Source organism: Notamacropus eugenii, chromosome 5 (genome assembly GCF_028372415.1).
Source record: "Notamacropus eugenii isolate mMacEug1 chromosome 5, mMacEug1.pri_v2, whole genome shotgun sequence".
NCBI lineage: Eukaryota > Metazoa > Chordata > Mammalia > Diprotodontia > Macropodidae > Notamacropus > Notamacropus eugenii.
The window spans coordinates 369,614,220-369,627,931 of NC_092876.1; the positions used below are offsets into that span (position 1 = coordinate 369,614,220).

Consider the following 13,712-nt stretch of genomic DNA (forward strand, 5'->3'; position numbering starts at 1 on the left):
AGACCTTTCCAAATCCAAACCCTGGATTATTCCCCCCATTTGCTTTCCTCTACTCATATCATAAGCTACTAGAGTTAGAAAAAGTCATGTGAGTGTACCAACTGAATTTACCATAAATATAAGTTATTTAATTTTAACTGGTACCCCACGGTATCAAGGAAGTCCTCTTACTCCTCTCTAATTTATATTCTGTTGTATACTGTGCAATGGCTATTCCAAACCTTCTCTTTTCTCTTTAAACCTTCCATAGCCTCTCTCCATTAAGCTCTCAGCTGAGCTCCTTCATGCTTTACTGAAAAAATGAAGGCCATTTTCCAAGAACTCTTTGTTCTTCCCTCCTCATCTTACAATCCCTTGACATCATCCCACCCTATCTCCTCCTTTATTCCAATTTTTCATAAAGAAGTCGCCCTTCTCCACAGCAAGGTCATTGTTTCTACATGTACTCTCAGTTCTGTCTCTGCCCATCTTCTGTACACTGTCCCTACTCTCATACTTCTTTTTCCCTCCCTCTGCCAGCCCTTCTTTCTCTCAGTCACTTAACGTCTTCAATCTCTCCTCCTACTTACTGGTTCCTTCTCTGATGCCAGCAAACATATCTAAGATGGGGAACAGCCTTAAAAAACAAACAAACAAAAGGCATTTATTAGATTTTACCATTTTTGAGAGGTATTGTCCAATCTTTCCTCATTTTCTCAAATTCTTTGAAAAAGCAATCTCCATTAAGTGCTTCCTCTTCCTCACTCTCATTCATTAGCCCTCTGAAATCTGGTTTCTAACTTGATCATTCAACTAAAACTGCTCTTTCCAATGTTATCAAGATCGCTTAATTGCCAGATCTAATGTCCTCTTCTCAATATTTTCCCTTCTTGACCTCTCTCCATTATTTGACCTTATTGATGACCCTCAACTCTCTTCTCCTGAATACTGTTGCCTCTCCAGTTTTTTTTGTGATGCAGCACTCTCCAGTTTCTTCTTTTTTTCTACCACTAGTAGTCAGTCTCCTTTGCTGGATCATTGTCCATAACATATACTCTTACTGTTGGCATACCCCAAGGTTCTGTCCTGGGATCTATCATATTATCTCACTTGGTAACCTTACTAGTTCCCCTAAGTTCAGTTATCACCTCTACACAGATGATACCTAGATCCATCTCTTGTCTCTGTCCTGGGTACTAGTAGTTCCTCTCCAGATTTCCCATAGGCATCTCAAAGTGAATATGCTCAAAGCAGAATTTATGTTATATTCCCCTAAAACCTATACATTTCCTTTACTTCCCTATTACTATTGAGGACATTGCCGTCTTTCAGTCATCCAGTCTCACAATCAAGACCCTCATCCGTACATTCAATCAAGTGCCAAATCATATTGTTTCTACCTAAGTATCAACTCGTGAACACATCCCCTTTTCTCTGCTTAAAACCACCACCATAATAAGGCCCCTCATCACTTCTCCCCTTTACTATTGTAGTAACCACTTTAGTCTCCCTCCCTTAACTCTCTATCAGTTCCAGTTCATTCTCCAAATAGTTACCTAAGTGATTTTCCTTAATCTCAGGTCTTAGCATGTCACCCCCTACTCCATATACTCCAGTAATTACCTATTACTTTCAGAGTCAAATAACTTCTTTGTTTGGCTTTTAAAGTTCTTCATAATCTGACTGCTTCCTACTGCCTCTCCTTTCTATTTACACATTACTCCTTTTCAAACACTGTATAGTTCAGTCATACTGTCGATCTGCTTTTCCTCATATGCTATGGCCCATCTCCCATTTCCATGAGCTTGCAATACCTATCCTTCATACCTGGAATATGCTCCATCCTCATACCTATCTTTTGGAATCTTAGACATTTGTCAGGAATCAGCTCAAGTGCAACCTTCTACGTAGAAACTTTCCTGATCTTTCCTTCATAGAACTACCTTCTATTTGTTTCATATATTTTCCCTATATACATATTATTTCCCCTGCTAGAATGTAGGTTCCTTGAGAACAATGGTTATTTTTTGTCCAAAGAGAGCTAGTGTAGCTTTTTTTTTTATCTTCTAATTCCCAGTGCCAAGCACAGTGTCTTTAGGCACATAATAGGTGTGCCTATTTTTTTTTATTGGTATTTCTCCCACATAACCCCTTGAGCCTTTCCTTATAAACATTTTTTAAAAGAGAGAAAAAAATTAATTTAACAAAATTAGCCAACATATGAATGAAATGAATGAAATTAGATCACATATGAAATAATTCATACATATACATATATATGTTCCATACATACATATAGTTCCTGACCTCTGCAAAAAAAGGGAGGTAAATATGTTTTCTCAACTCTCCTGGACCAAGAGCCATAATTACAATGTTCAGTTTTATTTTTATTGTTCTATTCTTATTGTTGTAGTTATTTTGCATATTTTTTCCTGTTTTCTATTTCTCTACATCACTTAATATAATAATATTTCTGTAGGTTAAGATTTGCAAAGCACTGTACATACATTATCTCATTTGATCTTTCCAGCAAGCCTATGAGGTAGTGCTGTCATTACCTTCCTTTTACGGATAAGGAAGCAGAGATTGAGAGAGGTTAAGTTATTTGTTCAAGGTCACATAGTAATTTTCTGAGTTTTAGTTTCCTTATCTGTAAAATGAAGAAAATAAGAACACCTACCTCAAAGGGTTTTTGAGTGGATAAAATGAGATAAAAAATGTAAAATACCTGATAAATCTTAAGGAGCTATGTAACTACTATATATATTTATGCACATACACATATAAAACTTCTCTGAGTTAAAAGGTTAAGAGCACTTTAGGTACTTTAAAAACTAAATTGACTAATTCTTAACTCCACCAACAAGACATGAATGTATGCTGTCTCTCCAGAAATGACGAACTACCTCTTTTGTTTTCTTTGCTAACTTGTGGCATGGCATGACATAATTTATGAAGCCTTACTAGTTCTTTGTGACCATCATATTCTTTTTTTCATATGTCTGATAACTATACTCGATAATAAATTCAATAATTTTTACCAGAGGCAAATTAAGTTCACAGAAATATAGTTTATAACATCTTCTCTCTCTTTTTAAAAATCAAGACACCTTTGATCTACTATAATTTTGAAGAGGGACTGCTACCATTTTCCACATTATTTAGAAGATCACTGAAAGTGGCTCAGTAATTACGTCTACCAGGTTTTTCAGTAGTCTAGGATACAATTCATCTGGACCTGGTTACTTGTACTTCTCAAGATAAATCCAGAGCTTTCTTCCTATCTCCCTACTTACCTTAGTTTTAGGTGTCCATTCTCCATTAACTATTTTTATTCCATTTTTATTAATTCCAAGACTATTGTCTTTCACTGAGGAAATAAAAGAATAATGAAAGTTGAGTACTTCTGCCTTCTGCTATTGTCCCATCCATCATGAGCAGCCTTTCTTTGATTCTCTTCTTTTCCCCCTCTAGCTTTAAACACTTTTCTGTTGTTCTTCACTTTCTTCACTGGTCTCAGATCATTCTAACCTTTTAGTGTTTTGACACTATTCTAACAGGGTGGCCCTTATATTCATCCTCTACTAGTTGCCCTTGCTTCCATCTTCTAGAAATGATTATTTAAAATCTGAGAATGAGTAAATGCAATAATAGCTACAGCAATGTAAATGAAGACAAATCCAAAGGGAAAAAAATCAACTCAGCTCAAATACAATGGACAAAGTTGGTACCAAATTATTAAAGTTAAAGCACATATGTTCCTTTCTGGTTATAAATAGTAATGAGCAGAAGTGGAAAATAGTATGCACTATCAGTCGCAACCATTCATTTAGGCTTGCTTGGTTATTGTCAGGGAATGTTCTTTGTGGAGATTTATTTTCATGTTGATTTGGTATACCTGTTGTACCCAAACAAAAACATGTAAATAAAAATTAGAAAAAAATATAAAAGATAAATTCTATAACACCCCCTCTTTGGCAACCTTCTCAACTCAAAACTCACAAGTTATGAGAGGAATCCTCTATGGTCAGGTAGGTGTCATTTTTCATGTTCAAGTAAGAGTTGGTTTACTCCCAGGCTTACCTAGTAAAAGACTCACTGCTAGGTTTGAGTGGGGGCAGGAAATGGATATAGGGGTGCTAACTGAAAACTGAATGGTATCTCATATGTCCTATAGAGGACACATAAGCAGATTTGTAGAGGGATTTCCTTGACTGTCTCCTGGTTCTAGGTCACTTGTAGAGATTCTTTAGGCAATGTTACTAAACAACACAGCTATAGGAAGAAAATCAAAATAGGTTACCTAATACAGAACCTTATACTTGCATCTCATGATAGCAGTTCAGAAATGCTGGGGCCCTGCAAGATTCGTTGCCAAAAGATTACAAAAACAAGCTTCATTATTCAAAAAATTATGGTTTTACCTGCCGTGGTTAAAGAGATTTGCTAGGAAAGGAAAAAGAAGGGATGTGGTTGTAACAACTTCAAGACTGGTCTTCCAGACCTAAGTCTAAGAGCATGGAATGATTTAACGTAGATTTAACAGAATAAATTCTTAGTTCTGTTTTATTTCAGGTAAGAGTCATAGTTAACTTTTTGAAACAGCCAATTATAACCAGATTCAGGATTAATCTGACATTCAGGACATATTCCTATTCAAAAAGAAAATAACACCATGAGGAAACTGAGTTAAGAGGCTCCTGCCATTACTTTTAAAAGGCTGTCCTCTCAATCTTCTCAGGGACAGATATCCACTTGCAACAGTTCTCAAGTCACACTCTCGTTGTGCCATTTCTCTTGAATGGTGGATTACTGCTTTAATGATAATTCAGACAATTATATATGATTTAAAAACAAAATTCAAATTACACTTTCAAGATATTTTGCCTCAAACAACAAATTTCACTAAATTCACTAAATTTCACAGCTTAGGGTTAGGTACAGTTATTATTATAATTACTTCTCCCGTGTCATTTCTTTTTTTTAAAAATTTTATTAATTTTATTTATTTTCGATGTTCTGCAATCACTATCATGTAACTTAGTTTTTTTTCCCCTACCTCTCTGAGATGGCATACAATTTTACATAGGTTTTACACATACATTCCTATTAAATACATCTTCACTATATTTTTTCTGTGTAGAAGAATTAAAATGAATGGGAGAAATCATATAACAAACCAAAACATAATACAAAAGAAAGTGATCTGCTACATTCTGCGATTGAATTCCATAGTTCTTTCTCTGGATGTGGAAGGCATTTTGCATTAAAAGACTATTGGGAATTTTTTAAGTCTTTGCATTGCAATGAAGTTCCAAGTCTACCAGAAAAAATTCTCGCACACCGTGGTCATTGCTGTGCACGAAATTCTCCTGGTTCTGCTCCTTTCATTCAGCATCAGATCATATAAGTCTTTCCAGGCCTTTCTGAAGTCTTCCTGTTCATCATTTCTTATAGCTCAATAGCTATAAGAAATTACGCTTCTTACATTCATGTACCATAGTTTATTCAGCCATTTCCCAATTGATGGGCCTCCCCTTGATTTCCAGCTTTTGGCCGCCACAAAGAGGGCTGCTGTAAATATTTTTGTACATGTGGGACCCTTTCCCATTTTTATGATCTCTTGGGGATACAGTCCTAGATGGATTATTGCTGGGTCAAAGGGTACGCATATTTTTGTAGCCCTTTTGGCATAGTTCCAAATTGCTCTTCAGAATGGTTGTATGAGCTCACAGCTCCACCAACAATGAATTAGTGTTCCAACTCTCCCACATCCTCTTCAAAATTTATCATCTTCCTGTTCTGTTACATTAGCTAATCTGCTAGGTATGATGTGGTACCTCAAAGTTGTTTTGATTTGCATCTCTCTAATCAATAGTGATACAGAGCATTTTTTTCATATGACTATAGATATCTTTAATTTCTTCCTCTGAAAACTGCCTATTTATATCCTTTGATCCCATATTGTTTTAATAACAGTTAAAAATAGAATGTTTACCAGGCTTTTAAAAAAATCACTCAAGGAGGATCCAAAATGGCGGAGTAGAAAGATACACATATGCTAGCTCCTAACCCACAGCCTATAAAATACCTGTAAAGAAGAACTCCCAACAAATTCTGGAGCAACAGAAGCCACAGAACAACAGAGTGGAGGAGATTTCTATTGCAGAGAGACCTGAAAAACTGACACCAAAGGTCCGTGAGGCACCAGACCGGAGCAAAGCCCAGGCCTGCCTTGGCTGAGCCACACTGAGAAGAGCAGATCCGAGCAGGCTTCAGGGACAGAATCTCCAGCAGGAGCACAGTTCCCTGCACCCACAGGCGCCAGAGGTCAGTGAGAGGGTTTTTTCAGCTTGCCAAGAGGGGAGCAGGGTGTCTCCATAACTCAGGCCCCCTTGGGAGGCAGCAGTGGAGGCAGCAGCGGACTGGGACTCCCAAAGCAGGCAGGAGTTTGGATCCATTATTGAAGGTCTCCCCATAAACCCCCTGAGGGAACTGAGCCCTGTGTGGCAGCCCTGCCCCCACCTGAGCACCTGAACTTAATCTCACACTGAATAGCAGCCCTGCCCCCGCCTAAAGCCCTGAGGCTGGGAAGCAGCAGTTGAATCTCAGCCCCTAAGTGCTAGCTGGGTAGATCTGGAGGCAAGGTGGGTGTGGAGAGGAAACTCAGAAGTCAAGTAACTAGCTGGGAAAATGCCCAGAAAAGGGAAAAAATATAAGACCATAGAAGGTTACTTTCGTGGGGAACAGATATCTCCTCCCATCCTTTCAGATGAGGAAGAACAATGTTTACCATTAGGGAAAGACATAAAAGTCAAGGCTTCTGTATCCCAAACATCCAAAATAAATATTCAATGTGCTCAGGCCATGGAAGAGCTCAAAAAGGATTTTGGAAATCAAGTCAGAGAGGTGGAGGAAAAACTGGGATGAGAAATGAGAGAGATGCAAGAAGAGCATGAAAAACAGGTCAACACCCTGCTAAAGGAGACCCAAAAAAATGCTGAAGAAAATAACACCTTGAAAAATAGGCTAACTCAATTGGCAAAAGAGGTTCAAAAAGCCAGTGAGGAGAAGAATGCTTTCAAAAGCAGAATTAGCCAAATGGAAAAGGAGGTTCAAAAGCTCGCTGAAGAAAACAGTTCTTTCAAAATTAGAATGGAACAGATGGAAGCTAATGACTTTATGAGAAACCAAGAAATCACAAAACAAAACCAAAAGAATGAAAAAATGAAAGAGAATGTGAAATATCTCATTGGAAAAACAACTGACCTGGAAAATAGATCCAGGAGAGACAATTTAAAAATTATGGGCCTACCTGAAAGGCATGATCAAAAAAAGAGCCTAGACATCATCTTTCATGAAATTATCAAGGAAAACTGCTCTGAGATTCTAGAACCAGAGGGCAAAATAAATATTCAAGGAATCCACAGATCACCGCCTGAAAGAGATCCAAAAAGAGAAACTCCTAGGAACATTGTGGCCAAATTCCAGAATTCCCAGGTCAAGGAGAAAATATTGCAAGCAGCTAGAAAGAAACAATTCAAGTATTGTGGAAATACAATCAGGATAACACAAGATCTAGCAGCTTCTACATTAAGGGATCAAAGGGCTTGGAATATGATATTCCAGAAATCAAAGGAACTAGGACTAAAACCAAGAATCACCTACCCAGCAAAACTGAGTATAATACTTCAGGGGAAAAAATGGCCTTTTAATGAAATTGGGGACTTTCAAGCATTCTTGATGAAAAGACCAGAGCTGAAAAGAAAATATGACTCTCAAACACAAGAATGAAGAGAAGCATGAAAGGTAAAGAGCAAAGAGAAGTCATACGGGACTTACTAAAGTTGAACTGTTTACATTCCTACATGGAAAGACAATATTTGTAACTCTTGAAACTTTTTTCAGTATCTGGGTAGTTGGTGGGATTACAAAAACACACACACAGAGAGCACAGAAAGCACAGAGTGAATTGAATAGGATGGGATCATTTCTTAAAAAAATGAAATTAAGGGGTGAGAGAGAAATATATTGGGAGGAGAAAGAGAGAAATGGAATGGGGCAAATTATCCCTCATAAAAGAGGCAAGCAAAAGACTTTTTAGTGGAGGAAAAAAGAGGGGAGGTGAGAGAAAAACATGAAGTTTACTCTCATCACATTCCACTAAAGGAAGGAATAAAATGCACACTCATTTTGGTATGAAAACCTATCAATACAGGAAAGTGGGGGAGAAGAGGATAAGCAGAGTGGGGGGGATGATGGAAGGGAGGGCAATGGGAGGAGGGAGCAATTTGAAGTCAACACTCTTGGGGAGAGACAGGATCAAAAGAGAGAATAGAAGCAATGGAGGGCAGGATAAGATGGAGGGAAATATAGTTAGTCTTACACAACACAACTCTTATGGAAGTCATTTGCAAAACTACACAGATATGGCCTATATTGAATTGCTTGCCTTCCCAAAGGGAATGGGTGGGGAGGGAGGGATGAAGAGAAGTTGGAACTCAAAGTTTTAGGAACAACTGTCTAGTACTGTTCTTGCTACTAGGAAATAAGAAATACAGGTAATGGGGTATAGAAAGTTATCTGGCCCTACAGGACAAAAGAGAAGATGGGGACAAGGGAAGAGAAGGATGATAGAAGAGAGGGCAGATTGGTGATAGGGGCAGTCAGAATGCTCAGTGTTTTGGGGTGGTGGAGGGGACAAATGGGGAGACAATTTGGAACCCAAAATTTTGTGAAAATGAATATTAAAAGTTAAATAAATTTTTTTAAAAAATCACTCAACATCTTTTTCTTCTATATTTTTCCTTTCTCTAGTTTAAACTTATCTTAGTTTAAAAATCAATCATTAGAAATTAAGAAAATAATCACATCCTGGAATTCCACATATATCTATCCAGTTTTAAATGTCTGAGAGGTAGTTGATGTGACTGGACCTCAGGAGAGAGAGATGGGGGCATGATACTATATGATACTATAGTGGATCTGAGAGTCATTTGTGTAGAAAACTAAACATATGGAATTGATGAAAAAGAGAGAGAGACAGAAGAAGAGACAAGAGAAAGAAACAGAGACAAAGAAGAAGATGATGGTGATGATGACAACAACAATAATAGCAGAGTGGAACAGAGCTTTAGAGTATACACATTAATGGAAATGGTACAGAGAATAAGCCCTCCAAGGAGATTGAGAAGGTTCTGTCAGACAAATGGGGGACTAAGAAAAGATAGTATCATGAAAAACATGAGAAGTTTGTATCCAGGAGGAAAAAGTGGACTTAGAAAATATCAAATTAGGCAACTAAGATTGTTGGTAACTTTGGAAAGTAGTTTCACTTGTTGAGTGATCAACTGGGAAACCAGATTACAAAAGTCTGAGAAGTGGATGAGAAGAGAGGAAGTGGAAGTAATAGCAGGGGCAGAATATTTTTCAGAAGTTTGAGATAGAGAAAAGAGATAAAGGATGATAGTTTGAGGGTCTACTGAAGGTTTTTTAGGGTGAAAGGATGGGACTTGGCCATATTTGAAAATAGTAGGGAAAGAATCTGTTTAAGTCATTTTGACTATTATAAGTATACAAATTGACTGCAAAAAACATATGAAGGTAGATACCATCTGCATCCAGAGAAAGAACTGATAAATAGAAATATATATAGAATGGTTTACACACACACACACGCACACATGCACGCACGCACGTGCACGCGTGTTTGTGTCAAATGGTAGCCATCTTTAGGGTGGGGGTGGAAGAGAGGGAAGAAAAAAAGAAAATTGTATGATAACTTTGTTATATTTTTAAAAGTAATAGCGTGTTGTACGTAATAGATTTGCACTTTCATGTACAATCATCTTCCCCCCACCATTGTATTATGTTATGGAAATGCTCGTTTTATTTCTTAAGTTCAGAAAAATAAATAAACATTTTAAAAAAGAATCAATTGATCAGAAGAGATGAAAGTTTAAAGAGACAGACATAATAATAGTAGGAACAATCTGCTAGAGAAAATGGGCAAGAATGAGATCAAGGGAATTTGTGAAGGTATTGGACATTATCAAAGATTAGAATAAAGACAGAAAATCAGGAATGATGTCAAAGGGTTTGGCATTGAAGAGAAGAAAAGAAGGAGCTCATGGTAAACAGTCTAACATTTTTTTCAGGAAGTAAAAGGAAAGTTTTTACCTAGTAGGAAGGAGAAAGAACTTATGAAAGACTTGAGAAGAAAAGAAAAGGTATGGGAAAATTCTGTGAGTAGTGGAATAAGGATTCAATTAGTAAAAGCAAAAGACTTAAAGAAAAGGGGAATGAACCTGTGGCTTTTTACTCAATCTCTCAAAGCTGGAAATTGAAAAACCATTGCCTTTTATCATTCCCAGTTATAGTTTCCTCATTTTTTTTGATAATCTTGTGAACATGGGGTTTCTTACTATCATCACCACTATCACCTACTCTGTAACTATGAAAAGAAAACAACACCTTTCTAACCTCTCAAAACAACATAGAAGATTTCTAGGTCTCAGGAAAGAAAAACACCCATCGTAAAGGAAGACAAAGTATTTCAAAAAGATGAACTTGTTTACTTTTAATTCTGGTCAAACAGTATTTAAAAAGCAGATTCAAAGTTTTGAACAAGAAAGACCAAAAAAAGAAATCTCCTTTGCTTTATGGTCAAATGCAAATAAGGATAACCACAACCACAACCAATCAGAAGTAGACTGTGCTAGTCTTTTTTTTTTTTTGATCGGTAAAAGCTGGATTTACAAATGTGTTTTTATGCTCTTCTCAGCAACTTTAAAGTGGTGGGAAAAGAAGTGGCCACTGTATGAAACAACCTGTCTCAAGATTTTAAAAATTCTCACAAAACATCTCAAAGGAATGAGAAAACTTGTTGCATTTCAATATCTGAATTTTTAAGATGGATGAGACGACTCCCTTGACCTATCTGGATAACTATGCTACTAGCCAAGGTCCTGACTTTGAGGATGACCACTTGCATGTCCTGTACATATCTGTCTTCCTTCCCATCTTCTACACTGCTGTGTTCCTGATTGGTGTTGTGGGGAACCTGATCCTAATTGGAGCCTTACATTTTAAACGGGGAAGCCAAAGACTGATTGACATATTTATCATCAACCTGGCTGTCTCTGACTTTATCTTCCTTGTTACACTGCCACTCTGGGTGGATAAGGAGGCATCCTTAGGCCTGTGGAGGACTGGCTCATTCCTGTGCAAGGGAAGCTCTTACATCATTTCAGTCAACATGCACAGTAGTGTCTTCTTCTTGACCTGCATGAGTGCTGAGCGTTATCTGGCCATCATGTGCCCGTCTGCGTCCAGGAAATTTAGGAGGAAAGACTGTACTTATGGCATCTGTGTCAGTGTCTGGTTCATCTCCTGCCTTCTGGGGTTGCCCACTCTTTTGTCCAGGCACCTCACAATGATTGAGGACAAACCTTACTGTGCAGAAGAGCCAGCCAGTCTCTCTAAACGTGCGTGGGCCCTGGTGTCCTTAATTTTCGCTTTTTTTGTCCCCTTGCTGAGCATCTTGACCTGCTACTGTTCAATTGCAAGGAAATTATGTGCATACTACCAGCAGTCAGGAAAACACAACAAAAAGCTCCAAAAGTCCATAAAAATTATCTTCATTGTAGTGGCAGCCTTTGTCAGCTCCTGGCTACCTTTTAACATTTTCAAGGTTTTGTCTATCATCTCTGGGCTACAAGAAGAACCCTTCTTTTCCTCAGCTGTCCTCCAAGTGGGCATGGAGGTCACTGGTCCTTTGGCATTTTCTAACAGTTGCATTAATCCTTTCATTTATTATTTCTTCGATGGCTATATACGGCGAGCTATTATCTGCTGTCTCTGTCCTTGTCTGAAGAATTCCAACCTTGGGAGCAGCACTGAAACCTCAGACAGTCACCTTAGTAAGATCTTTGCCAACTTCATTCATGGAGAGGATTTTTCTAGAAGAAGAAGACGTTCTGTGTCTCTGTAAAAGTAAGGGAGTGAAATTTTTTTAGGAGTATTTTTTTTATGGGGGTTGGAGAAAGGGCAATTCAGATGGTTTTATCAGGAAAAAGAAGAAAGGAGAAAAGTGTTGAGGAGAAAATTCTGGCATACTTTAGAAATTTCAGGATGAAGAAACTTAAAGGTTTGAATGAAGGGAAGCTACTACATGAGGGAGAAAAAAGCTATGGATGTGACTGAATCAATTGTTATTTTATTCAGGTGACCTGTCTTCTCACAGACCTTTGCTGATGAAATGCATAACTTGGGAGGACTCTGTTCCCAGTTGACATAATCCTTTCAAAGTGTTTTGTGATATGCCTTCAACCTCTTTTTCTCTAAGAACTATCTCTCCTCTCTGGAGACTGTGCTTCTATTGGAAATACCCTTTGAGAAAATGAACATATTTCAGCCACTAAAAAAATACGGTCACAATGTCTGGGGTGAGCTTTATGTGGTACCTGTATTTTGTTTTTACTGAGATCTAAATCAAAGTTTTCACTCTAATCCTATTGATTTCCAAATCATCTTTTGCCCTACATCCTTTCTCTACATTCATAGAATGGCAGGCAGCCCAGGGGAGCTGGAATTAGATTGAACTGAAAGGGGAAGGGTGGTGGTGAAGACAAATAATATTGCAAAATTTTTTTTTAAACTTCATAACTGCTGTCAGCCCCTCCCTATACTAGGAAATGTCTTGAACTTTCTATATTTGTTTAGTCTGCTAGAGTCTTTATAGATTTATAAGTCAAGAAAGCAAACATAGGTCAAATGTCATCCTTAGAAAGAGATCTGGCTACTGATCAGAAAGACTGATAGAAGGTTATATTCACGATACTTTAAGTAAATGCTTTTTCATGGTGTTTTGTTATATGTGTCATTACCAATAGCTCCATAAATGAATGTCTTAACTTTCTGTAATTATGTTGCTTTAATAACGTAGGTGAGCAATGTAAAACATGACAAACAATGTAATTGGTTGCACCTGGATTTCTGGATTCACCCTAATAGAATGAATGCCTTGTGTTTAAACTAAAATCCCAGGATCACACTTTTCTATTCACCACATGTATTTTAAAGATTCAATCTGAGATACAGTTTAAGATATAGTCTGTTTGTAGAAGATGTTCTATGCTATCCTACAGAGAAAAAAATGGCTTTTAAAAATGTTACTGATCTTTAATATATAGAGTAGGGTCTTTGTCTTTGGTGAGGTTTTGGTATTCCTGATCAGAGATATTAACAGATGTATATTTTCATAATGATGTTTCAAGTTATTGATTTTCAATTTAATTTTAAAATATATGTTGTATTCTCTCATTTGCAATAGTTACATAAAGTAATTTTATAACTTGCCTTAAATGAAGTATCTTTAATTCCACAGAAGAATCATTAAGAACCCAGCTCTTTTTTAAAGTCACTCTTTCTATACCATAAGATGTCTTTATTGAACAAAATTCTAATAAATTTAATCAACATAGTATGATGGTTATAGAATGAACTTTTATTTTTTGTTGTTGTTGTTCAATCATGTCTTACTCTTTGTGACCTCATTTGAGGTTTTCTTGGCAAAGATACTGGGAATGGTTTGCCATTTCCTTCTCCAATTCATTTTACAGATGAAGCAACAGAGACAAAATGGGTTAAGTGACTTGTCGAAGGTCACACAACTAGGGTCTAAGGTTAGGTTTGAACTCAGGTCTTCTTGACTCTAGGTCTTGTGCTCTATT

The 13,712-nt window shown here is 37.2% G+C and overlaps 1 protein-coding gene across 1 annotated transcript; it reads left to right on the forward strand.

Annotated features, from left to right (window-relative positions):
- The first annotated feature begins 10,624 nt into the window (after window positions 1-10,624).
- Window positions 10,625-13,380, forward strand: GPR15 (G protein-coupled receptor 15). The gene has a single exon (XM_072617037.1). The coding sequence runs from the start codon at window positions 10,892-10,894 to the stop codon at window positions 11,969-11,971; it is 1,080 nt and encodes a 359-aa protein (XP_072473138.1). The 5' UTR covers window positions 10,625-10,891; the 3' UTR covers window positions 11,972-13,380.
- The last annotated feature ends 332 nt before the right edge of the window (window positions 13,381-13,712 follow it).

Coding starts and splice junctions, on each gene's coding strand:
- GPR15 (XM_072617037.1), top strand. CDS start 10,892: ATGGATGAGACGACTCCCTTGACCTATCTGGATAACTATGCTACTAGC.